The 27,145-nt window shown below is 36.6% G+C and overlaps 1 protein-coding gene across 4 annotated transcripts in view; it reads right to left on the bottom strand.

Moving 5' to 3' along the window:
* Nucleotides 1-26,939, bottom strand: part of LOC111573063 (gamma-aminobutyric acid receptor subunit alpha-2) — a 46,989-nt gene extending 20,050 nt beyond the window's left edge. The window contains exons 1-7 of one of the 4 annotated variants that reach the window (XM_023277015.3): nucleotides 26,553-26,939; nucleotides 26,041-26,135; nucleotides 21,210-21,325; nucleotides 9,039-9,106; nucleotides 4,996-5,216; nucleotides 3,339-3,421; nucleotides 2,233-2,376 (exon numbers count right to left, since the gene is read on the bottom strand). In XM_023277015.3, coding sequence (XP_023132783.1) covers nucleotides 2,233-2,376; nucleotides 3,339-3,421; nucleotides 4,996-5,216; nucleotides 9,039-9,106; nucleotides 21,210-21,325; nucleotides 26,041-26,111 — 703 coding nt within the window. In that variant the 5' untranslated portion in view covers nucleotides 26,112-26,135; nucleotides 26,553-26,939. Of the gene's footprint in view, nucleotides 1-2,232; nucleotides 2,377-3,338; nucleotides 3,422-4,995; nucleotides 5,217-9,038; nucleotides 9,107-21,209; nucleotides 21,326-24,328; nucleotides 24,401-24,479; nucleotides 24,620-26,040; nucleotides 26,136-26,552 lie in introns of those variants that run through there. The other 3 variants (XM_035951336.2, XM_023277018.3, XM_055016774.1) reach the window with 3 other exon arrangements.
* Nucleotides 26,940-27,145: the final 206 nt, after the last annotated feature.

The following is a 27,145-nucleotide window of genomic DNA, read 5'->3' as shown; positions in this document are numbered from 1 at the left end:
TAAAAATCAGCCGTTTCCAGCTAGAATAGTCGATTACCACATTAACAATGTCTCGACTGTGTTTCTGATACATTTAATGTTATCTTCATTGAAAAAACTGCTTTTCTTTCAAAAATAAGGACATTTCTAAGTGACCCCAAACTTTTGAATGGTAGTGTATATACTATACGTATAATACTGTATATAAAAATGTATGTTGCCTCCAGGTCTGGGTTAGGGTTATTCTAAAACCTGCAGTCTTTCTAACAGCCACCAGTGGGCGACTCCTCTGGTTGCAAAAACAAGTCAGGTTGTAGAAAATTCAATAAGGAAATGAGCCCAATTCTTACTTAATTTGTTACATCAGTAAACATGTTTCTAATGAATTTATGGTCACAGTAGCGTGCTGTTCAATACAGTATATTCTTGACTTTGTAAACTATAGTCCCATTTAGAGAAAAATGAACAATAAAGCACGGTACCTTGTGATTGACAAGTAGCAGGGGCCAAATTCCAAACTTGAGGCTAGTCAACAAACCAATGATTGACGCCATGGTGTCCATCTTTTACTTCCAGTTTTTGCTATGAAGATTTGAGTTTCCTTTTTCATTTGTTTATTTTCTTCTTTTGTTTTGTTTCTCCTCATACATATTCCTACATCCAAGCAGACTATTCGAGCAGTGGTCCATTTTCTGTTTAATGAGTTCACTGTAAAACTTCTGCTTGTAATATTGTATGTAATGTCATGTAAAGCCAGTATTAGATAACTTTTCATGTTTATATTTGCTTCACTAATAAATGTACATTTTCTTAATCAGTCTTCAAAACAAGGAACCTGCTTCACTTTCTGTGCATGTTTTAAAACTTTAATCTTCTGCTTTTTGCTTCAAGTCTGTGTTTTTAAACTCCAGACTAAAGCAAACTTAATTATTCCGTCCACTAATGAGCTTGTCACTGTTTGATTCACTTGCTAATGTCTCCTGCAGGTCCATTTGACTGAAATGCCCCAGTTTCACTCGACACCAAGTAATTCATTTTCTGGACACAAAACATAGATTTTCTTTATAATTTCATGCATCACTGCACTTCAGCGGGGAAACTCCTGCGTCTTTGGGTACTAACATGAGACACTTAAAATTCCTGGAGGACGCAGCAGGCGTTGTTTTCCCTTGGAGCTCCTCTGTTAGTATCTCTGACAGCTAAAACAGATGTTCTCCCTTACGGCTACATCAGCATATCTCAGGTTTTCTTGACATTCAAACAAATACACACAGAGAAATGCCACTACATATAAAAGTCTGCCCATCTTTGTTCTCCAAACGGGGGTTTTTAAAGCATAAAGGCTTGTCGCACCTGTCACGCTGCTTTCAGGTCCCCAGCCCATTCTAAGTACAGATTAACAAAATACACAACAAAGTAAAGGAATTCAAGATGCATGAATGCCAAATCCCCGTGTTGTCAAATCTTTGTCATGCAGAGGAAGCCCGAACAAACATTTCTCTGCGCTTTTCAAGCCAAATAAAGTGAGTAACAAAAAACACAAAACTTAACAAGCGTTTCACAGCAGCCGCCTCCTGCAGCATGTAGGAGGTGGACAAACTCAACATCCACCCAAACCAGGATCAAAATCACAGCTTGATTTTCACACTCAGACAGTTTGGAACTGAGATGAAGATATTTAGGTTTGCTGATTCCACACAATTAATCCAGCGGAAGTCATAGATGTCGTTACAGATTTCACATTTGTTTTGCCGCTAAAGAGTGTATTAGAAGAAACTATCATAAATCCATAAAACTTGAGTACTAAAGTGGTGTGCCTTTATTATTTTCTGCTATTTGAAAATGCATGATTTCCTTCCCATATATGAGACATTTTTCTAAGCTGGAGAAACATTTTCTGCACAGGATGGGGGGCAGCAGGAGACGGAAGAGTCAAGAAGTGGATTTAACCCTCCTGCTGTCTTCATTTACAGGCACCAAAAAATAGTTTCCTTATCTGAAAGAAATCCAAAAACTCAGCAGAAAATTCCAATAATTCCTTAAAAATTTCCCTTAAAAGTTTCATTTTAAAAAAAAATCCCCCAAATTTATCAAGAAAATTCTTATAAATATTTTCAAAAAATGAGTAAAAATCTTCCAAAAAAAAATCTTAAAAATATCTAAAGTGATTACATATTTATCAGTAAAACATCTAATATTTTCTTAAAAACATTCACGAGGGTTAACTCACTCCAGACTTTCACAAAAGCTTACCTGTGCTCGATTTGATAGTTTCTTGTCCGACCGATTGTCCGAGCAGGTCGTACTGGTTCAGCCGAGAGCTTTCTCCTTCCACCACAACAGAGTCCGACGCATTTTTAGTCCAAGCATAAGTCACTTCTGAGATTGTGTAGGCATCTAAAAAAAGGGAAGAGGATAAACCCATAGGGGATAAATCTGGGGCAGTCACAGCAATTGATGATTTTTCGAGAAATTATTTCAGTGACCCAAATGAAAAGCCCCCCCACTACATTGTGTTTGATGCTGGGTTTTCTAGAAGAAGAGAAAATAAAGAATACTGCAGAGAGAAAGAAAAAATCTCTGTGGTTGAAGATGTCATTTGTAAAACACCAACAAGCAATCGATGCACAGTGACATTTGCCCTTTTCAATCAGTCACAGCACACACTAAATATGAAATGTGAAAGCTTGTCTGCCAACCCATGAATATTTGATGAAATAGAGAAACTGATTTTTTTTCATATTTTTTTGCCTCGATATACTCAATAATTGAAATATTCTGCCAATCACGTCGTGCAATAGTCTGTTATTGTTGCATCAGGGCAGCAGATGAGGCAAGAGATTAATGTGAAATACTGGAAGTCACTATATAAATGTATTGAAAGCAGACAAAATATTGAATTTATATGAGAAGTCGAGGCATTTCAGACATGACCGAGCATGTTCTGATGCTCTGATATGAATTAATTAATAATCCCTTGCTATTAAACCAACAGCTTAAAGCAAAAAAAACCCCTTCATCCAAATGTACAGAAGCAATAAAATAGACTTTAATTCCCAAAACAAAAAATATTTGGATGAGCCCTTTTCCCCATATTTCCCAGCAACTACTCCCCTCAATCCTCTATCTGCAGCTATTCTATATGTGTTTAAATGCTGATGCGTATTGTGATAAAAGTTTTGCAGGGCCACTGCCAGAAAACTGAGCCATGCACTCCAGCTTCACTCGGTTCTTAGGCTGTTCTCTCGCCAAAAAACCAGTGAGGAGAAGAAGAAGGAGAAGAAAAAAAACCAAAACAAACAGAGAGTAGCATTTTACTTTAAGTTCCCTCAGGCACTATCATCATCAGAGTTACTCACAGCTGCCAAATTTTAGTGGACAGGAATGAGAGTCCATGGGGAAATCCTCCAGATGCATTGGGCACTCTGCATGCACAGTTAACCTGCATCCAATCCACAGAAAATTAAGGAGACTTTGCAAACGCATGAAAAGTAAACAGCACAGATTAGGCACCATCTCAAAAAAAAAGAAAACAGAAATAAAAATAAAAAACCCTTACAAGCTTCATGCACTATTCAAGACGCTTCTTATCTATAAGGCCTTGAAATAAAAAGAATTCATCTTAACAGTAATCAGCAGAGCAAAGTAAACAAGGTACTGCAGAGACCAGCACAAATCAAAAGGCTAGTGTGTGTCTACGGTGAGATCAGCTACATGATAAGAAACTGCACTGTATGAACTATGATTAAAATATTATTCAACCACTGCAACAAAAAAAAATCTCACCATGTTTTATCATTCAAATAGATTTTCTTGAAGCGTATGGTGACAAAAAAAAACAGGATGCATGAAGAACAAATTAACAAAATGGGATTCTGGGTTTGCTACTCAGTTGTATTCACAGTTTTCTGTCCAAGTCTCTTAAAGAAACAGTGCAATATTTTGGGATTTTTCACTTCCTTGCAGAGAGATAGCTGAGAAGATTGATACCACTCTCAAGTCTATGCAGTAAATGTGAACCTACAGACAGAAAATAAGGGAAAACAGTTGAAACAATACGGCTACTTGCCCCTCTAAAGCTTACCAGTTAACATGATTAGCTTGTGTAAAGTGTAAAAATGCTAAGACGTGGTTTGAGTAGGGCTACATGCCCAGTGTTTCTACATTAGGTAGATTTCTGACCAACTGGGATGTTTTAGATCGCACTGTGAAGGAAAATGAGTGGATGGATTGGACATAGATTGTTTGTTTAGATGGTCTGGTTTGTGCATCTCTGTGTGACATCCATTATCTATACACCGCTTGATCCTCACTAGGCTCGTGGGGGGGCTGGAGTCTATCCCAGCTGACTCGGGTGAAGGCAGGGGACACCCTGGATGGGAGTGTTATTGTCTGTCTGTATATGTAGCCTTGCGACAGGTCGCCAGTCTGACGCAAGGTTACATATACAAACAAACAATAACACTCACATTCACACCTACAGGCAATTTAGAATAATTTATTAACCTCAGCATGTTTTTGGACTGTGGGAGGAAGCCGGAGAACCCGGAGAAAACCCACACATGCACAGGGAGAACATGGAAACTCCATGCAGAAAGATCCCAGGAAGGCAGGGACGCAAACCAGGGATCTTCTCACTGCAAGGCAAAAGTGCAAACCACTGAGCAGCCCCCATCTGCATTTTTAGCACACCTGAATTGTTGTTTTACTATTATGCCATAGTTGCTAATTTTTTATCTGTATTTTCTATTTTTAATTTAGATAGTAAATTTTAAAAATATATTTTTGGTGCTTTTTGAGCAGTTATTGGGCTGGAAAACATCGAACTTTATTGACCAAACTTTCCAGACTATTCCGCTAGCAAGCAGCCGGCAGTAGCTTTATATTTGATTTACAGACATGAGAATGGTGTCAGTATTCTTATCTAACTCTCAACTGATGTATTTTCCAAATGATTCCTCTGAATCCACCTCAGTCATAATTGCAGCTATGTGACTTTTCCTCCAGATGAATTACCTCATGGTGTACAGCAGCGTCCCGTCATCTTTGATCCTCAGCAGTTTATTCGGCATCGTCATGTTATGAGCCACAGACTTCTTCCCGTTGTGGAAGAAGGTGTCTGGAGTCCAGATCTTACTCGCCATCAGGTTGTTGAGGGGCAGAATGTTCATCGGTCCGTGAAATTTCAACCTTTCGTCCTTCCAGGTTTGCCGGAAGAAAACATCTATGGTGTACTCCTGAGAACAAAGAGGATTCACTTTAGTATTACTCTTATTGTCAAGATTAGATAAAAAACAATAAGATATAAGTACGATACATTACTGAAATTACTGAAACAAGTGAGCTAAAATACAGTGAAAAGCAATCGATCACAAATACATTTTTATTTTAAACGCCTTTCTTGACACCCAGGGTCACTTTACAGGAAAAACAAATACAACAGAACAGATAAAAACCACACAAAAAGCTAAAAAAACACACACACATAGAGATAAAACACCATACATATAACTACCTCATGCAGATATGCAAACCATTTTTACACATTTTGCACTCTGTATAATGTTTACAAGAAGTTTTTATACTTGGTGCACTGCATATTTTTTGCACAGTATCATTTTTATATACATTTTTTTTACACTGTATATTTTTGCACACTATAATTTTCATTCAATTTCTTTTTACATTTTGCACACTTTTTATTTTTACAGCCTATAACAACTTTTACGTACATTTTTTTTATTTTATGTAAAATTGTAGTTTATTTTTTTATTGGACACATTGTATATTTTTACACACTTTGGAAATTTTACATTCAATTTCTTTTTACGTTTTTCACACTCTACATTACACTATCCTTCCATCCATTCTTTATATTGCAGCTGAAAAATTAAATGAATATTAATTATTGCACGAATTGACAATGCTGCACATGAAAGATCGCTCATGTAATCAAAGAATTCCAAATGAAAATGAAATGTCACACATAATTATGAAATGTTACCCTATAGAAATGAAAATTTGAAATATTGCACGCTACATACTGCACATGAGAAGAGTTTAAATAAAAAATGAGTCCCATTCCTGCTCTGAGGATGTGAATGGAAACACAGTGCACTTGTGTTGTAGTTCACTGCCGTGTTTTATAGGAGCCTACAGGTTCCTTCACAGCTGACTTCACCTGCCACTTTAAAACATGCCCACTTAAGGCTCTTTCTATTTGTCAAAGCTCCATCAAGGTGAGGCCCTCGCGGCTCCCCGAGTCGGTGTTTTCCTGAGCCGACTCTGAGGCCAAGACAACCCCTTTGACCTACAATCCTCTGCTGTCAAAAGAAACTGCACACGAGAAAAGGATTTAGGGCAGAAAGCGCTGCACTGTGAAATGTGTGTCCGTGTGAGAGTTTGTGTGTTTGTGTGATTCACACTCAGCAGGCGACGGCAAGAAGCAGAGAGAGATTAAGTTTTGTTTTTCTTGTCACACTTGAAAAGTCTCATGGCATTTAGATCTTTGGACGCAGAAACTGTCTCCTGAAACCTGGTCAGATTTCATTCGTTTAGAGTCCAGCAGTTCTCACATTAAGAAAAATAATTCTGCTTTGCTGTTTACATTCTGCACACTCCATCTATCTATCTATCTATCTATCTGTCTATCTATCTATCTATCTATCTATCTATCTATCTGTCTATCTATCTATCTGTCTATCTGTCTATCTGTCTGTCTGTCTCTCTGTCTGTCTGTCTGTCTGTCTGTCTGTCTATCTATCTATCTATCTGTCTATCTGTCTATCAGCTGTGATATTGATTATATTTTCAATGTTTCTGTTGTCTTTCTTTCCCCTTGAAAACAATTCTGGAGATAACTTGGTGATATTTTATGTTTTTCTCTGTGCCACAGATTTCTGAATTTGTCCAAAACTGATCAAAAAAACCATTATTAAATCACTTCATTACAAACTGTTTTACAGTGCATGACTGTGGGTGCTGTAGTTTATTTTAGGTCAATCCCACATACACCATTCTAGTGTTACAAAATACTCTCTACAGCATTGAATGTGTATTAATGCTTGACTGAAAATAGTGGCTCAAAATAGTGCATGACAGAATTCTGTTTGTTTGTTTACAGGGTCCAATACCAAAATTGAATAATAGTGCTGAATTAGATAACTGGTATTATATTACACATTTGTTTAAAAACTATTTTTAAAAATGTATTTATGGTGAAGTAGTAAGGGATTATGGGAGTTGTTGTCCTCACCACCATTACTGATGAAAATCTGACAATTAAGTTCACATGTTTGGTAAATTACAGATAATACAGAGTAAAATCACAGAAAACAATGTTTAGTTTACATGTGAACTGGTTTTTGATAGAAATGTAACTGTTATTTTACAGATTTCCTTTTTTTAATTGTTGATAACAGCTAACGAAATCACAGAAAAAAGCATTCATTTATATATTGACTATAAAAAAAACAAACAAAAAACAGGCCAAGACTGTAAATAACGTCCACATCAAAAATCTGTTTTCATCAATAGTAATTCCTGTTTTACAATGTCTGACCAGACCATAATATTATATTTTTCTGTAAGTGAATCAGCTAAAAATAGAAGTTTACAGGTATTTGCTGTAATTTTTGCAGTTCTTACACATTACAGTATTCCACTATTTCCTAATGTATTTACAAAATACATGACAGTTGCAGACAAGTTATTTCATGTTTTTTTTTGTTTTTTTTTTTACAGGTCATCCATAGCCAAAACAATCATACTAAAATATTTACTGCGAGCAAGCAATACAAGTCATTTTAATGTAGAAATGTTACATAGATAGCCACAAATGTTCTAAAATGTGTATCTGATTAATGCAGAGTGTACAATATACCTCTCTGCTATTTGTGTTGCTAACGCTCATGAAAGTCAGTACACTGCTTTCTACTAATTATTTTCTGTTTGATTTCTTAGCTTTGGCCTTCTATAAATCCTACAAATCCTTTGACTAGTGGGCACCTCAGCAATCATCTGAATTGCTCTAACGGTGTCTGAATAAATCAATCAGATCAGAGGAGAATATTTCATGCTGTTTCTCATTTTTATGAGACATCTGTCTATGCGAGAGCAAAGCCCGAAATAAATTATGTATTTTTAGCCTTATGCCTAATTTTGCGGGACCATATGTTCATTTTACATATGAATAAGTAACACAACTTTTCAAAAACAGAATATACATCGATGATTTTACCCCGTGGATTTTATGAACTGTGACATATCAGTGGCTTATTTCTTAGGTTTTCAGCTCCAATGGCTGCAGCCGAGGCACTCATGATGACCTCTGCCAGCGGAACTGAAGGAAAACGATGATTTCCTGTCTGTGTGTCCATCTGTTTATATGCAAGATATTTTTAAGAAGGAGACATCAGGACCGTTTTGGCTGAAATTAGGCGGACAGATCACCCTCTGGGCCAATTAGTCGATCAGGTGTGGGTGAAGATCTGGATCTGGGATTTGCGCCACAAGACATAAAAAAAATTCTCAGGCTTTCTTAGATTTATTATTCCGTGTCTTAGATTCCGTTAAATGGTCGTTTATGCTCAGCTGAGAACCTTGTCGTTTCCTTCAGAGGCCCAGCTTCTTAATTGTTACATCAATAGATCAATCACTTGGAAAATGGGTCCTCAACAATAGAGGGGAGTCTGATGATATGATGTGAAGGTGGGTGCATGTGTGAGAATGATAAACAGGAAAGCCCAGGATAAACAAAGAAGTGACTTGAATACCAAGAAGACTTTCAATAATTTATGAGATGAAAATTGTCAGATGAATAGACATTGTGCCATATTGAGGAATACTCGCCCTACTTTGGTATCATGTCGGGGTTCGTGTAGAGAAAAAACAAAGGAATGGAGTCACAAATGTAGGGGAAGCCATAATCAAACTAAAATAAGGCAGCATAAGAAGCAACATTTAAACATGAGCAGGGAGCTGTTTTGTTCTCTACAGCGATTATGATATAATGTGAGTATTTAAACACAGACAATAAATGTCCAGTTATCTGAACTCACCATGTCTGTGTCTGAAACTGGTCCAAAGCTGGTGACGTAGATGTTCGTCTTCACCTCAGTTACCCTGTCTGGAGAGGAGAAAACATTTGGAGGCATGAAGACACCGAAGACGAAAAGTAAAACAAAGAAGAGACAATAAAGAGTTTTTTTTTTTTTTACACTACCATTCAAACGTTTGGGGTCACTTAGAAATGTCCTTATTTTTTAAATTAAAGCAGTTTTTTTCAATGAAGATAACATTAAATGAATGATAAATACAGTCTAGACATAGTTAATGTGGTAAATGACTATTCTAACTGGAAACGGCTGATTTTTAATGGAATATCTCCATAGGGGTACAGAGGAACATTTCCAGCAACCATCACTCCTGTGTTCTAATGCTACATTGTGTTAGCTAATGGTGTTGAAAGGCTAATTGATGATTAGAAAACCTTTGTGCAGTTATGTTAGCACATGGATAAAAGTGGGAGTTTTCATGGAATACATGAAATTGTCTGGATGACCCCAAACTTTTGAACGGTGGTGTATATGTGTATGTGGTGTATATATATATATATATATATATATATATATATATATATATATATATATATATATATATATATATATGTATGTATATATATATATATATATGTATGTATATATATATATATATGTATGTATGTATGTATATACACATATATATATATTAGTGGTGGGACTCAATTAAAAAATTTATCTAATTAATTACAGGCTTTGCAATTAATTAATGGCAATTAATTGCAGTTTTGTCAAATAGCAATATTTGACACAATAAGTGAAGTTTTTCAATTCAAATAAAATTGTGGTTGACAGTTGAATCAATGAATAGACATATACGTGTTAATAATTTAAAATTTATTTAAAAAAGGAAAATGGGACATATAGAAAAAAGCGATTTTGATGACTTAATGCCTGAATTTTGTTGTTTTTTCCACTGTATGGCACATAAAATCAGCATAAGTAGTTCAAGGAGCTTCAGAAAGTTGAAAATCAAGAGATTCATTCTGTTTCCATCTTTTCTGGGTCTGATAAATGGTGGAATTTTGATGGTTCTTTTTAGAGGAATATCAATTTTTATTTATGTAATTTTTTTATAAACAAAAAGTTTATAATTAAGTTATTAAAAGAGATATTTTTGTTGTTTAGGTTATTTCTCCTCCAAGGAGGCAGAGCCTCGACGGAGTAAAAACTTAAACCACAAAAATGTTTCATTTCTATTTATCTGCATTTTTGATCTGCTACATTCACAGATTACTGCAAATCTAAGTGCAATTATAGCGATTTTATTCAACATTTTAAGACTTTCTGTAAACTCAAGCACTGTCTAGAAAAGTTGTCTATTATGGGATGGCTACACTGTTAGCCGTTAGCATGACTCGTAGCTAACGTTAGCTCTGGTGGTAACAGCAACATGTTTTACATTGAGGTGATACCGTCGGCTTGAAGTGACGCAGTGATCAGAAAACTCTTTGTTGTACAATTTGCACACAACCAGGCTTTTATCCAAGCTGCCATCAGGAAGATTTTTAAAAGAAAACTTTCTCCCTAACAAGATCAATCTCTTCTTCCTTCACTGTTCACCAGTGCCTGACTTCACTCAGGGCTTCCTGTGCTTCTTCTTCATGGCTACAAACAGACTTTAGGTTCACTACCGCCACCTACTGGGCTGGAGTGTTCATCAGCGTTACTGGTGTGCCAGAAATGAGGGAACTGAGGAAGGTGCAATTAATAGTGTTATTATTTTAACGCGTTATTTTCGCTGTAATTAATTACTCGAAAGTAACGCATTAAAGTCCTAGCCCTAACATATATATATATATATATATATATATATATATATATATATATATATATATATATATATATATATATATATATATATATATATATATATATATATACATATATATACAGACAGATTTTTGAAAACTTTTCATTTTCTTTCACAGACTTTTAGACATTTTAGACATTCGTAACTAAAAGCTTTATTTCTAATGGCATGTTTTTCTGTGAGTTTTAATCGTCTTAAAGCAAAAGAAGTGGATTTCAGTCGAAGAAAACAATTTTTTAGGGATGTCTGATATTGGCTTTTTTGCCAATAACCGACATGCTGATATTGTCCAACTCACAATTTCCGATTCCAATATCAACCGATACTGATATATGTGGGCTATTTAACTAATTTTAGATAACATCACATATCTCCTGTCAAGGAATTAACACATCATGCCTAATTTTATTGAGATGCCCCACTGGATGCATTCTCAAATGCAACAAGGTTTTCCAAATGTAAACATTGTCTGTGCAAGATAAGAAAACTACTTTAACTTAAGTTATGGGAAAAAAGCCATATTCATGCCATTTTTTAAAATATAATTTAATTGTCCTAAACAACAGTTCACACTCTCCCTCCCTCCCTCCCTCTGAGTCCGGTAAATGCCAGCAAAATCCAGGCATTATTTTATCGGTTTTCATGATCGGCAAAAATAACCGACGATGATATTGACCAATATTACATTTTTATGCCAATATCAGGACGATAATATCGGACCTACTATTTTTTTTTCTTTTTTTTAAATAATTTTTTGCTTTTTTACAGTCATTCTTGCTAGTGGGCTGGATTCATATTGCTGCCTGTTTGCAAAGAATTTTACATGTAGCATTATTGGCTGCAGTTTGTTTTTACTGATATCAACCTAACTCTTTACTATGGATTGTCATGTTGTAGTTGCAAACCCGGCATCTCCTGCAGCAAAAACAATCTCTAGTTAAACATGGGTTGACTTTTATTTCTGTATTTGTACCTCAGATTTGCTCAGACAGTGATCATTTACCAGTTAAGCTGAATCAGTCACTTTCTGCATTTTATTCCAAGAAAAATGCCTCCAGCATCTTTGCAACATAGTACAGTGCCATGAAACAAAAACCAGTAACCCCAAATTCAACAAGGCCTGAAATCTTAAGGATATCAACGATTTCCTTTAAATGACACTACATATATAAATCCAAGTATACATGCATGTTTCATATGTATTTCTTTGAGTTAAGCTGTGGCTGATCTTTCTAATGTGTATTTGTTTGGTGCTGTCATTCAACTCAGTTCACCAACACGTATGTAAGAGTTGCCCTTAAACTAATTTATAGGCTCCTCTTGTAGGATTACATTTATTGAACCAAAGCGACATGTAAGCTACGACTCTAAGAGTATAAAATTGGTCCTAAATGTTTACACTGATGCGACAGATAGGAAGAGCAAAAGCCTCATGCGTTTCCCATTCAAGTGATAATGTGGGACTGCATCAGCGCTGCCGCATCAGGTCCATTTGCTTTCTCTACACTCTGTCTCTTTCAATAATTACTGAGGCTCAAATCTCTCATGCTCGGTCAATTCAAAAAGCTTTCACGTTTTACTCTACTCCCTGTTCTACACCGCAAACAGCATCTTACATACAATCTAAAGACATGATTACTCCTGGGTAAAGTGCTCTCATGCATCGCAAGGTGAGCCGCATCCTTTCAGCGACACAGATAACAGAAGTGGTTTATAATAGAGGCTGCGGCTTCCTCTGCAATGGGAGCGTTGACTGGTTTTCATCTTTAACGGCACAATAACAATCGGATTGCTAGCGCCGTTTTTGCCAAACTTCAATTTTGTTCCCAGTTTGCTCACTGTAGGCGTCCAGTATTTTCCAAACTGGTGCTTAAAAATGACCAAATGTTACTCTTTTGTTATGTTTTCTTCCACTTCACCTACATTTAGGCAGCAGCGTGAACCAGTAAGTGCTTCATCAGTACCTGCTTCATACAGGGAAATTACACCGTAAATCACAGGCTGCTTTATAAAGGGCCACCCTGTTTATAAGGTGATGTAAATCAAGAGGTAGTGGCAGACTGTTGGGTTCAGTCCATTTAGAAATACATTCAGTTGGGGGGTTTACTCATTTAAACCAGACCTTGGTGTGTGAATACAGTTGATTTAAATAGATCATATTTTTTGACTCACAGAGGCCTCCATTACTTCGATTTGTGTATTTGTTGAGGCACACGTTGAACACTGTCTCAGTAAATAACAATGTTTGACACTAAATGTTGACACTTTCTCTTGCAAAAAGACAGAATGATGCATTTTGTCATGAATGTATTTTGACACATCGAACTATTATAGTCCATTAAACTGCACGTTGAGGTTTTTGTTGTGTTGTCTGAATGCTTAGTGACAAATATTGTACCACTGATGCCACAGTAGAACATAGCTTACAGCTGAACTCAGTACCCAAGAGCCACATTAAGAAATAACAGTAAAAACGCAGAGAAAATGGTGAAGTTAGAGGAATAAATGAAGAGTAGCTGAACTGTAAACTTGTCTTTTTAATTTTGCTAGCTGACTCAGAGTTGAGTGTTGGGGTGACATGATAATGTTGCATCAACTCAATATTGTGTGTAATTAGAACTCAAATTTCTGCACTGCTTGTTTTTCAACTACATTTAAGTTAAGATAAGTTAATTAAATTGGTTTGATAACTAAGTTTTTCTTGACCTTGAGTTCAGGATTTGAAGTCTCTTTTCCTATATGAATATGTCTGGACAGGTTCCAACAATTAAGACTGGTAATTAAAAATACTTGATCGTAGAGGAAAAGCTAATTCCCCAAACTCAATATTGTTTGTTGGTCGAACTAAATTTCATCAGAAATTGCCTTAAGTCAAGAAATCTGATGCAAACTGTTGCATTAGCATTTAATTGTTGAGCCCAGATATTGTTAGTGTAGGTGTTGGTGGATAATAGTGACTTTTGCCTTGAGGTATTCTTCATGATGATCGGTGTTTGTTTGTCTGTCTGTCTGTCTGTTAGCAACATTACTCAAAAATGGAATGACGGATTTCGATGAAATTTTCAGGGAAAGTCAAAAATGACACAAGGACCAAGAGATCAGATTTTGGCAGTGATGCAGCTTATAGTCTGGATCCATGCATTTTTTTTTTTAAAGGTTTCTGTATCAGTGCGAGATAGCGGCACAGCGTCACTGTAACTATGACAACAAATGAATGCTACGTCATCTGCATGCTGACGATCACATGATTGTGATCCTACTACAAATCCACCGCTGCAGACTTCTCAGGACTTATCCGTCGGAAATGATTAAATTGTGGGGGTGTTTCTGAATCCCATCAATTCCCACCACCTGCTACATATTTAGGTCATGCGATTCGCTATCCGAACATTACGTACACATGCATAACACATGCCTGTGCTCAGCGCAAGGTCATTTTGTTTGTGGGTACATCTATATTAAATGGACACACTCTATGTTGCCGTGATTTCTGATCATCAATAACTAATAAGCAAATGCCGCATTTCTTAAAAAAAAAAAAAAAAAAAAAAAAGCTGCATTTCTGACAATGCTATATGGGGGAATGAACAGCCTTGGTGGAGTACTGCTCTCTGAGCGCATTTCTAGTTTATTCTGTGACACAACAGCACAAAACTGCAACCATTTAATAAGTTTGGACACTGTATTTATCAAAACAATCAACTATTTGTTTTTGGAAATTCTCTCATGATCACAGTTGTTGAATATAATCAAAAATACAGAAAAGGTGATTTTTTTTACGTGTTATTTAAAAAGTGTATTACTCTACTTATGTCGTTAGAATTTGAAGAGTCTGGTTTCATTAGCTATTTGCACATAAGAATATTATTTAGGTTTGTCCAGGTGTTTTATGCTTGAACTTTCTTGTTTTGATGAAAACTATTTTCTCTAAATATCTTTTTTTTTTTTTACAGTTTTGTATTTTTATTATTACTTTATATCCAAGCTGTTTTCTGTTTATTCTGCAAACTGAAGTGAGAATTGACCCCGTTACTTTTTACTGTTAATGTTCCTGGTCATGTCTTGTTATTGTTTGGAATTTGTTATAATTCTGTTCTTATTGGATGTGCTTTGATGAGTTTTCTTGAATATCTCTTAAAATGACCCTTCCTCCCTCGCTGGGCTCCATAAATTTGGATTTTGTATATACAGTGTATATAAAGGTAGGCTGGTTGTAATTGGCCGTATTAAGTGCAGGAGATGATTTTTGTTTTATTACACATAAAAAAAAATCACAGTCCTGTATCAAAACCCCCACAAGAATAAAAAATAAACAAGAAGAAAACCAAACCCACAACTAAACAACAGCCCCAGTCCATTCTTATTGTATGAGTGGAACAAATTCACAAGCAAAACTACATTTTTTCAGCAGCAAACCTAGAAAAGCACATCCCTCCGGGGAAATACGTGTTTACTAGTTAAAAATATCAAGAGTGCATTTACTGCCTAAGGACATTAGGATATGGGAACAAGGACAATACCTAAAGTTCATTTATTCAGCAAGCGCAGTCATAAAAACGTGCTTTTCATATAATCTGAATCATTTGGTACAGATGGGCCTGCTGAACCATGTTTAATTGGTAAGACACAACCTGCCTGTGTTAGGGACTGTGCATTCCACTGTGCAGCTATCCAAATGTCAACTTAACTCTTGCCAGGTTGGACGCAGATTAAAAGCATCAGAAAAAAAGGGTGAATGTTTGAGCGTGACATCAGTTCAGAGATAAAATCTTTATCAGACGAGCCTGATTTGAATACACAGAACGAACTGTTGTGAGTTTTAATAGCAGCACATAAATTAACACGTGTAAAATTGATACTTTCCCCTGCCTGCTGCTGATTACAGCAACACAAAAGAGAGTAAAGATGGTTAATTGTCGCTTTTTAGTTTTCAGTGTATTTAACACTTGCTGTCTAATACTGTCAGCTAAGTGTTTATGCTGCTGTGTTGTTAGCATTGCTAGCTTTACAAACTGTTCCATGATCATCATGTGATGCAAACAACATAAATAATCATTAACTTGCATTTAAACTAGAAACACGTCTTAAGATTAATGAGATTTTTGCAGGGAAACAAGAGAGCAGTGAAGTGCGAAGTTGAGGAACGTCAAACCAAAACAATTTGCTGAAAGATGCTAACATGCGCCACAGAACTGCAGAGTTAGGTGAGAATTATCTTATTGTTAGAAGTGACATATTTGACATTGCACCCAGTTATAATTTAGCTCAGGTTTTTAAATGTTGCAATGGTGCTGCTTTATAGATTAACTACGAGTAGCGCTTCATTAAATCTGCTTCAATGCAACCCTATGTCCCAAAAATGACACTGCTATACAATAAGAATTGCATTCTCAGTTACATATTGAAAAGAAAGAGAATTTCCTCCCAGTCAGGTAGCAGTTGCAGGAATTATTTGCACTTTGAAAGGCCCACAGACTCCATGTCAGGAGGTTGGAGCGCTGGAAACTTTAACCCATAATACCGGGGTCTGTATCCCATTTGGAAGTATTATTTCTAGACTACTTTTGTTTTGCTTTCATTTGCTGTTTGGTTGGGTTTAGTTAACAAAATGACTACTTAGTAAGGCACAGAAAAATATCATGATTTGGGTAAAGAAAAAACACTCTTTTACAAGATTTTTTGAAGTTTCTCCTCCATTTTCTGGCTTACCAGGGCCCCATCTTATCTAATATATGATTGGCTGGCAGGAGTGACAATAAAGCAATAGAATAAATGACAAATATATGTTGGTTAAAAACATATTTGTGATACGTCACAAACAACCCAGAGATATATGTAATTTAATAAGTGTAATTAAGAATGCCATTTAGTTGTACAGGAACATCATTGATGGTAACGTTAACCAGAACCCCAAATACGCTCACTTGTGTATTTTAGAATTAAGGTTTGATTGTTCAACTCTTATTACATAAATGGCCATTCTCAACAACAAAAAGTCTCTTAATCAGCGAGTTTGGCTCTTTTTTTTTTTTTAGCTAACAAAATGATTTTGACATGAAACATGAAAAACTGTCTGGTAGAGCCGAGGCGTAGATAGATGACAAATTTTTTTGGGTGGAAAACAAATTAGTAGCAGAAGTGTGAATATGAACAGAAGTGAGCTGCTTCGCAGTCGCACTAATGGTGATGTAGGAGCAACTGTGCTTTCTGTATTCACCCTCTGTATTCAGCCTGGCCTGACTTCAGCCAAAGTGACACAAACCAGTCGCTGCGTTTTCAAAAGAGCACTTGAAACAGATGACAAGTAGGAAAAACAAAAAGCAGGATTAAAGCAGTTACAGTTACAATTTAGTCAATGCTACTTACTGTATCTGTGTTTTATATCTAGAGAAAAATCCATGTTTTTGCTTCTCGAAGTCTGTTTAAGCATCAAACGTGGTTATTTTGTGTTTGCTATAAATAAATTCAAGAGAAATGTGCGGCCTAAGCCCACACTATAATTCATTCAGTGTTGAAACAATACAGTTGTTTTTTTTCTCCCCCCTGAAACCTTCCAGCAGCCCCAAGGGGACACGTGGGTTCATCGTGAAAACCTCTGCCCTAGATTCATCTTTTCCATCTTTACTATTTGATTATCGGTGGAAGCTATAAAATGCTTCTGCAGCATCTCTTGTTCGCCGCAAGAAGATGCATGAAAATGCTCACCGGATGGATTTAAATCTTCGAGCAACGTCTCAGTTTTAAACATTGTGTGATACAGTTTATACCGTCAGCTTTGTGAGTACTTTTTTGAGGCTTTTAGAGTTTTGATTGGTAAGGGTTATTTTAACCCTCCTGTTGTCCTCATTTACGGGCACCAAAAATATTGTTTCCTTGTCTGAAAAAAATCCAAAAATTCAGCAAAAAAATTCCCAAAATTTCTGAAAATTTGAAAAACCTTCAGGAAGAAAATTCCAATAGTTCCCTAAAAGTTTTATTTTTAAAAAAATCCTCCAAATGTGGCAAGAAAATTCTTGTAAATATTTTCAAAAAATAAGTAAAAATCCTCCAAAAAAATCCTAAAAATATCTAAAGTGATTCCATATATATCAGTAAAACGTCTAATATTTTCTTTAAGAACATTCACATAAAAATCAACCAAAATCCAGCAAAATTCACTGTTGAAAATGTGGACATCAGAAGTTTCACTGTGAAAATATTTTTCTTCCCACATTTTCAAACTTTAAAACGGGCCAATTTTGACCCGCAGGACGACACGAGGGTTAAGGCTGTGGTTTTCATAGCTGCCTTTAATTGAATGGAATTGAAAAACATTTTTATAGGAAGACACAATGGGAAAGAATTAATTTTGCACTATGCTTAATATACATGAACGCCCGTATTTTCCGTATGTGCAGTGAGGCTCTACATAAGCGACTGAATGTTTGATGATTCATTCAGAGAAAGAGTGCATTAGATTCATTGGGATTCAGGCCTCATTTTTTTCCCTCTTTCTCTTCCCTTTTTCCTGGCACGCTACTTGAACCATGAAAACTGTCAAAGGGACTGACTCTTTATCCCTGAATGTACTGTATGTATGAGTTCACACACTCATGCAGCTGTGATGAGGCTCTTTTTCAGACCTTATGAATGTGTTATAAACCAGAGTCCAGCGAAGCGTTAACGTGTTTTTTACCCACAGATGAGACATACAGATCTAATGCGTCTGCGATGCGGAAAATTGTGTCTGATGTCATTTTTATGTTCCTGTTTTAAAGCCGACTTCTTTGCTGCGATTTAGTCCCTCTGTACAGTAATGGGTACAGAATTGTAGCTACACTTGCAGGGTTCGGCTTCCACTGGGGCTACGTCTGATAAAAATATATGTGCTCAAAGTACTGTAACATCCTTGAAAGCATATAATTTATGTTTTGATGTTTTATTGAAGTGTTTTATCTCAGACTGTCGTTAACATGACCACTGTTTCAGAGCTTTCTGTTGATTTAGATGGAATTTCCTGCACAAAAAAAAAAAACACAAACGCATCCTGTATGTTTATATTTGGCAGGGATACCTGAAATATGATCATTAAGGTGCCTAAAATAAGCCATGCACCTGAGCTACAGTCCATAACAGGCCATATAATTTTGCTTTTCCTACAGAGTAAACAAGCCAGCAGCACTATTACTGTAGGTCCAGTTGAGCAGTCTGAGCGCTGCCAAGCTAAAGGAGGTCTGTTCCCCATATGGCAGCTCCTGGGCTGGGCTGATGGCCCCAGGAATTTGAATTTCAAATGGCACCAAATCCTGAGGGAGGAGCTCAGCTTTGGGGTGAGGGGCCAGCTGGAAATGAGATGCCAAACATGGCGGATAATGGCAGAGGTGAGGATGAAGAGAGAAGCACTGTAGCGCAAAGCAGAAGATGTGATTCTCTTCAAATAACAGACTGCAGATGCTCCCTTCTGCATGAAGTGAAAAATACTGAGGTCTGTTATGCTTATATAGACTGAAACTGAGGTTTCCCAAACTTGCACCAAAATGCACCAAAAGGAAAATGAGTTATAGTGTTAATATGTAATATAAATTGATTTAAAACACAGTCTAACTGGCAAAATACATTTGTGAGTGCAAAATTTTGGTGCAGGAGCTTCATCTCACAAATAGTTTAGAACAAAGAGAGACGCTTGAACTGGAACCTGTAGGTCATGTTCACTTATATATGTATATATAAATTACTGGGTGGATTCTGGAAGCTTAGATACTGACTGTTTATATATTTTTTACTAAGCAAAAAATTTATTTAAAAAAATTAACTTTAGATTTGGTATAATTCCTCTACATATTGAACTGAGGAGGGTCTCAGGGAAATGTTATCACTGTAAAGTTTTATGAAAGCTCATTTTTCCTGTTTGCTATGTTTAATGTCATCGAGCAGCAATGTTTTTTTTTTCTTCATTGTAAATGCATGTTTTACCTAGGTGATGTAACTAATTTTTGGTTGCATTTATATTCTTATTTGTTTTTATACTTGTGATCCTTCTTTTCTGTGTGCCATTGAAAATATCTATATTGGTGGAATGATTTGGTATGTATTATCTCCCTATGTTTACTGGTGGTTTAGTTCCAGCCACTCTCTATTTAAGATCGCTTCTCTCTGTATTTTGCACCAAAACCTATTGCTAATAAATGTATTTACTGCAAGGCAGACAGTGTGCAGGAGCCTTACTGAAACCTTCAGATATGCTCATCCCTCTCCTACATTAAACACACAGTTCCTTTGTTTTGATATTATGATGAATTTCAGACTCTTGCTGTTTAACTTTGCAAAAATGCATTTATTAGTGCAATGTTTCAGTGCTAAACCTTAATCAGGGAAGTATTTTGGAACAAAACACAACTTAAACTGGAGCCTGTTGATTGATGTGACCACGTATATATGTGTATATATATTTCTATTGTATGTTTTAATAATAACACTTTTCTTATTGGACTGGGGAGAGCCTTCAGAAAAATGTGCTACTGTGATATTTTTTATAGCTGATGTTCAGCTTTCCTCTTTGTTATGTTTAATGATATCTACTCATTTGTTTATGTGTGTTTTAATTAATTTCTTCAGTGTTATTGTAGGTTAATTTAAATATGCAACCTGTAAGTCAAGGTCTGTTGGAGAATGGGAGGCTTCACGCATTCATATCCTTGGATTCTGACTATGTAGATTTTAAATTTTTTTTCTTATTTTTTGTTCTGTGTGTGACTCTTGTTTCCTGTATGCTAATGAAAACATCCATTAGGTGGAATGCTTTGGTATTTATATCTCCATGTATATTGTTGGTGTAGTCACAGATATTTAAGATGTCTTCTCTTCTAATGAAGGTTTAGTATTGATACGATACAAAGCAATCCTAAACCACGTATCTGCCGTGTTAATCTGGCTCTACAATCATGTAATACTAAGACACCTCATGTCTTTCCTTCAATGTCTGACAGATTCAATGGGAATTTTCCACACAAACTCAAGCGAGAACATGGCCCTTTGCAGGGTTAAATGTGGCCACTTCGACTGCTGTTACTTTCCAGGAAGTGGAGTGAGCATTATATAATCTAAATGTTTTGTGCTCAGAGTGTGTTTGTCAGTTTGTTCTTGAGGGGATTACTGCCAAAGGTTATCGGTACTACAAAAGCTGATGTTAAATGAAGTGTTCTCACTTCAAATGAACCATCAACCGTTAAAAAAGAGACTCATGCTGTTTCATAACAACAATTATTCATTTAGATTGGATAAACTGTACAGATGTTGAATGACCAAACATCTGCTCATCCGGCGGCACATTGTTTCCTTACCTCCAAGACCAGGCCGCAGACGGTTGTCATACCCATCCAGCAGGCTGTCCAGGATGCGAGTGAACAGGGTGATGTTGGTCTTAAAGGCATCAGATGTGGCGTCGGCATTCACTGATCTAGTCGGCAGACACACAATAACAACATGACCAGCTGAGGGACACTTGAACAAACCAGGGATCTGATTCCACTTTCAATGCATTTTGATTCAGAGGCTCAATTTATGGAAAGCAAAGAGGTCATTGTTATCTATCAGAGACGCCATACATGCCCACACAGACACACACACACACACACATTGTTTCTCATCCACATGGATGACCCAGTTCAAGGCAGAACATTTGAAAGCCATCTGATCTTGGAGCCAAAACACAACTGAATATGCAAATGTAACCAGGCCAGAGATTCATGGTAAATAAATTCAGATAAGGTCCTGCATTAAAGCTCGACTTAATCACCGCTGTCAACAGCTCTGGTATAACAGCCTCAGGTCATGGGCACATTTTACTTTAGGCAGTCATTGGGAAAGTAAATGCAAAATTAATATATATATATATTTTTTTTTTTACATCTGTTTGGACCATATTCCTTTAATTAGTATCACAGAAACCACTGGATGAATGTTTTTATTACTATTTATTGGTATTACAACCTACAGAACTAGAAATATTTCATGTCTTATTGTCACATTGAGCTGAGTTATGTATTGTAGCTGCAATATTGTGCCTCATTTAAAATCAAAGCCATATCACAGCACCATAATGTTGCATATTATTAGGCTCTGTTAGCATTGCATCAAATAGAGCATAAATTCTATCATCAAGAAACCTGCATTAGCATGTGAAGGAAACCTCCAGTTAAGTAACTTGTGGCTTAAACTTACAAAAGAATTCATAGCAGTGTATACTATAACTATGTATAGTTAATTCTGTGTCATCAGCCTTCATCTCTGGAACACAGAAGATCGAAGCATCCGATTCAGTAGATAGCTTCAAACAAAACCTAAAAAAATTATCTTGAGACAAAAGACATCTTTTTTTAGTCTTGCATTTATGTAGCTCTCACGTGGTTTTGTGGAATTCCCTAGCATTTTTTATTTATTATTTTTATCCCAAATTTTTTGTTTATTTTTTTTTCAGAGAATGAGCACAATTACAAAGTAACTGCACCAGAGTTAGCTAGCAGCTAATTAGCATCTGTTGTCCTGAGGCTGATACAAAAAAAAGAAAACAACCGAGGAACAATAATACATGATGACATAAAGCAATACAAAACTTAGAAGTCCATCAGCGTGAGATAATAAATAAAATCAGTAAATACAATAATAATAATAATAATAATAAAAAAATAATCTAATCATTGGTGGTGACAATTTAGTGCTGGACTTAAGCATTTTATTTTCTTATGTTTTCTCACTATTCTTTTGTATTCATTTTAGTTTTTAATTTTTCATTTACTTTTATTCTCTTTTTGATGTAAAGCCCGTTGAGATGCATTCGCCATAAGGAAGCTATATTTGTACAAACTGCGATACACAAATAAAGCTATTATTAATACTGTTGTGTTGCGCTAACATTAGCTGCTAGCATTCAGACTAGCTAGCTTGCAAGGATACAAGCAAGTTACGGCCTGTGCTCAAAAAACGGGATGCAACAATGTGGATTTCTGAACCCTCCCCAAAATAAAAGATATTCATTTGTAAAACATTTTATTTATTTATTATTTTATATCTAGTTTTATAAGCAGTTTTTATTTTAAGTTCATTTTAATTGCTTGTGTTCTCTTTTCAGATGTAAAGCCTGTTGAGTTGCATTCGCTGTGTAAATTGTGATATACAAATAAAACTATTATTATTGATATTGTGCTAACATTAGTCTGCTAGCAGTCTGATTAGCTAGCGGGCAAGGCTACAAGCTGTATACAAGTACTACTAAGTAACAATGTGGTTTTCTGAACCGACAAAACACTAGAAGATATAACCTAATCATATCGTAAGTCTTAAAGTCATTTTTTACACACTTTTTATCGTTCTTGTTGTAAAGCTAACGATACTTGAAGAGAAAGATTCTTGCTAGCTTAGTGAAAAGAAGTAGAACAAACCAGTGGTAAAACTGTTGCCACCACTGGCAATTAGCTAATTGTTTTTTTGTTTCAAAAAAATAACATCAAATGATTTATGTAATTCATGAGTGGTCAGAATCCTCAGTTTCACCACTTGGCAGCCATCATAGCAGCGTTCCTGTTAGGTTATTTTGGGCTAACAACACCAGGCTCCTATCTTCACGGGGACATAAAATTTAATGCGTTAAGAAAACCACCAGTCAAATTTGATTAAAACTGCTCATAAAAGCTTGTTGCACTTTGCCTTAATTAAGATTACAATGATACATGGAACAACTGATTAAATTGTGGGGGTGTTTCTGAGTTCCATCACTTCCTGCCGCCGCTACATATTTAGGTCATGCGATTCAGTATCCGTACATAACGTACACATGCATAAAACACTCCTGTGCTCAGCGCAACATCATTTTGTTTGTGGGTACATCTATATTAAATGGCCACATCCTATGCTGCCGTGATTTCTGCCACAATTTTTTTCAAGATTTCATCCATCGGAAATGATACGACTGAGCAGCCTTGGCGGAGTACTGCACTCTCTGAGTGCTTTTCTTGTTATTGGTAAATTAACACCTACAGATTACAGCAGACAGTATCAACTTGTGAATTTTCACAGTGAGCGATCAGTAAAGTTTATCTTATCTTATCAAATCATCTGCTAATGAAAAATCAATTCTAAAAGGGAGATAAAGACTCAAGAAGTGGAGGCTGTTTGATATAAATTAGTCATTTCCTTGATATCGGTAGTTTAAATTAGACAATGCGGACACTTTATTACCCATTTCTGTATCAAAAGATCACTTACACCTAAAATATGAATCTAATATGCCGCCCATTGATCACGCGTGAGACTCGTTCCTTGCACTGATGTTTACTTCGATACTTTATAACGCCGTAGAACTGCAGTACAGAATTAACAAACAAACATAACATTACCTTTCACATTACTGCACCTTTCTTAAATACATTGCTCAAATATTGTCAACAGAGAAACATAAACTAACCACTTTGCCTGCTGTAATCAATGGGAGGGTTAGCTTGAATGGCTGCTTTGCCTGGAAAACTCCTACACCACCCTGAAATACAATAAGCCATCCTTACCACACAACAATACGCAATGTCACAATTTAATGTAAACAAAAAACAAACACTGACCACTCTGTCCACTTGTAGACAACAGGGAGACAACCTTAACTTCAGTACTGGTGGTATACTGACCGCATGTGAATCCAAAACAACAAAACAAGAAGAAACAGAGATCGACTGAGAAATAATTACTGAGCCCCCAAGTGGTCAAAAAGTACAACTGCACTAAAAGGTCATACTTTTGATTGTGCTTTCTGAGCTTTATGGATGCAAAAGAAACATTTTAATTGTATATTTAAAACATGTACATTTATTAACTATTACCTTAGAGACTGCATTTACAAATATTGTTTCTACATTTGCAGCATATACCTCCACTTACGTACTGCTCTCATGCCTGATTTAGTCGGTTTCATTGATCATAGTGGAAGTGTTGTGTTGCAGCACCCACTCTGTGACAGATTTAAAAACGGAACACATCTTAAATGGTAACTTATTTTGTTTACATCTCGTTTTGCACATTAAAAACTATTATACATGTGGTTTGACTCGCCACAAATTAATGCGCTAAAGCTAGCTGGAGGTTTTCCTGCGCTTCCCATTCTGTAGATACTGTGCTTTATATTTATATTTCATACAATATTTCATTATTATGTGTGATATTATTTTACTACCTCAGTATCATTGCTGGTATTCCTCCTTTTTTTTCTATTGTGGTCTTATTCTAGTAATGTGTTGCACTTAAATCTTGTCGCTTTTTTATTTGGCACTGCATTTCCTTCAGTTGCTTTTCCTGAAATTTAGTTTTCTGAGTAATATCTGGCAAAAATAATTTCCTTCAGGATTAACAAAGTTTTATTTTACATTTTTCATTGTAGAAAAAGCACAAATGTGACCAAGAATATCAACAGTGACTCCATTTTGTGACAAGGAAACATGAACAAAACCAGCTAAGCAGCTAAACTGAATGAATTTATTGTATATAATTCATTTGTCAATGCATTTATACCTGCTCTTTTCCTACTGAGACACAGGCTACCAAAGTCACACAATCAGCAGTAAGACAGATGATTTGTTTGGCCAGGACAAGTTTTCATAATGTGCAGGCCTGTAAGTGGGATTGTGGAGCCTGGAGGGGAATTCAGTGGCCTTGTTTAAATCTCCCCTCGTGCCTCTGACATCGGCTGCTTCGTTTGTCTACAGTCCCCCTGGTGTAAGCAGCTGGATGACCTGATCTGTCACTCTGGCCCATATCAAGAGACACCTTCACACCTGATGTGATAATGTGAGATGTCCCCGGATGAGACAGCATGCAGCCTTGGTAAAAAAGAAAAGGTGCAGGGGTAGACACATTCTCACACAGGATCCTTTAAAGGAAACAGCATTAAAGAAAATGGGCCCTTTGGTGAGGAGAAAATGAATTGTTAGACAGCAGAATTGAGGATTTAGCTGCAACTGGAATGCCCTGCAGGCTGTTATCATGGCCAGACTGACCCTTCTGATTATCAGCAGCAGGTTCCCCCAGAGACAAAGTGTGTGATCCGGGGTCTATGTGGGCTATCGTGGCTTCCAGGCGTCTTCCAAATTTAAAAAAAAAAAAAAAAAAATAGAGAGAAAGAGAGAGACTCACCTGGTTTTCCAGAGAACTGTGAGCGCCAGCAGGCAGATGAGAAGTAAAGAAGCGCTCTCTCTGCTCCACATGGCTGCTTCGACACCTACACACAGCTGGAATGAATGGAGGGCTCAGTTTAAAGCGGCTTCACACTGGATTCATATGTGACCTATACAGCCATTATTAATAACACTGATTTCTGGGGGATTCCCTTCAGCAGGCTGGAAATAAGAAAAAAATAAAATAAAAAAAACAGACTGAGGAGGAGGAGGAGGATGAGGAGGATGACAGATAGTAATTAGTATTCGCTGACACGTCTCTGACAAAAATATGAGCACTGGAAATAATTTTTTCTTAAAAATATGGCAGCAGCAGCGGTAATAATATTAAAAATAACAGGCTGTGACAAGGAATGTGGAAGAAGGATGGAGCTCCTCTCCCACGCTTTCCAGCATCTCCTCCTGCGATTCTATCCTCGGTAGTAACAGAAAATCTCCTTTGTGTCTGAGCGGCAACACAAACACACTCACCTCAAGTGCTCAAAGTACCTGCTGCAGCTGGAATCGTCGAAGATGCTGGAGAAAGTTGAGGAGGATTCACCGCTGCTTTCTCCCGCTTCGGCGCGACTGAACGAGCGCAAGTCAGTCATGAGAACAAAGCTGATAAATCATAGTCCCAGCCAGCAGCAGCAGGAATGCATCCGGAATGCATTGGCTCTCATAGTGTCCCCAAAAATTTAGAAGAATTCAAAAATAAAAAAATTACACCAAATGGAAGGAGATGCATTCAGCAGGAATGGAAATAACGAAAAGGTTGCAGCTGTCGGAGCTGATCCTGGCTTCAAATTGCTCCGTTCAGCAGCATCCTCAGCTGCTGGAAGCTCGATGTGAATCGTGATAAGCAAGAAACACATCTCAGTCTCTCCTCATCTCCACACAAAAAACTACAAAGGCTGAGGAAGGAAGACGCACTGGGTCCTAAAGGCAGTTTGCTGCAGATCAGAGCTGGAATGTGAAGAAGCTGCTGCTGTTTCTAATCACGGTCAATGCTTAGTGGCTTATTGATTCTGCAAAATACAGTCACTCTCTGATGGAAATGTTTGGGGACTGAGAGTCTGGTCAAC

This window comes from Amphiprion ocellaris, chromosome 13, assembly GCF_022539595.1.
Source record: "Amphiprion ocellaris isolate individual 3 ecotype Okinawa chromosome 13, ASM2253959v1, whole genome shotgun sequence".
Taxonomy (NCBI): Eukaryota; Metazoa; Chordata; class Actinopteri; family Pomacentridae; genus Amphiprion; species Amphiprion ocellaris.
The sequence above is the reverse complement of the archived record's forward strand: the minus strand, read 5'-3'. Positions and strand labels throughout refer to the sequence as shown.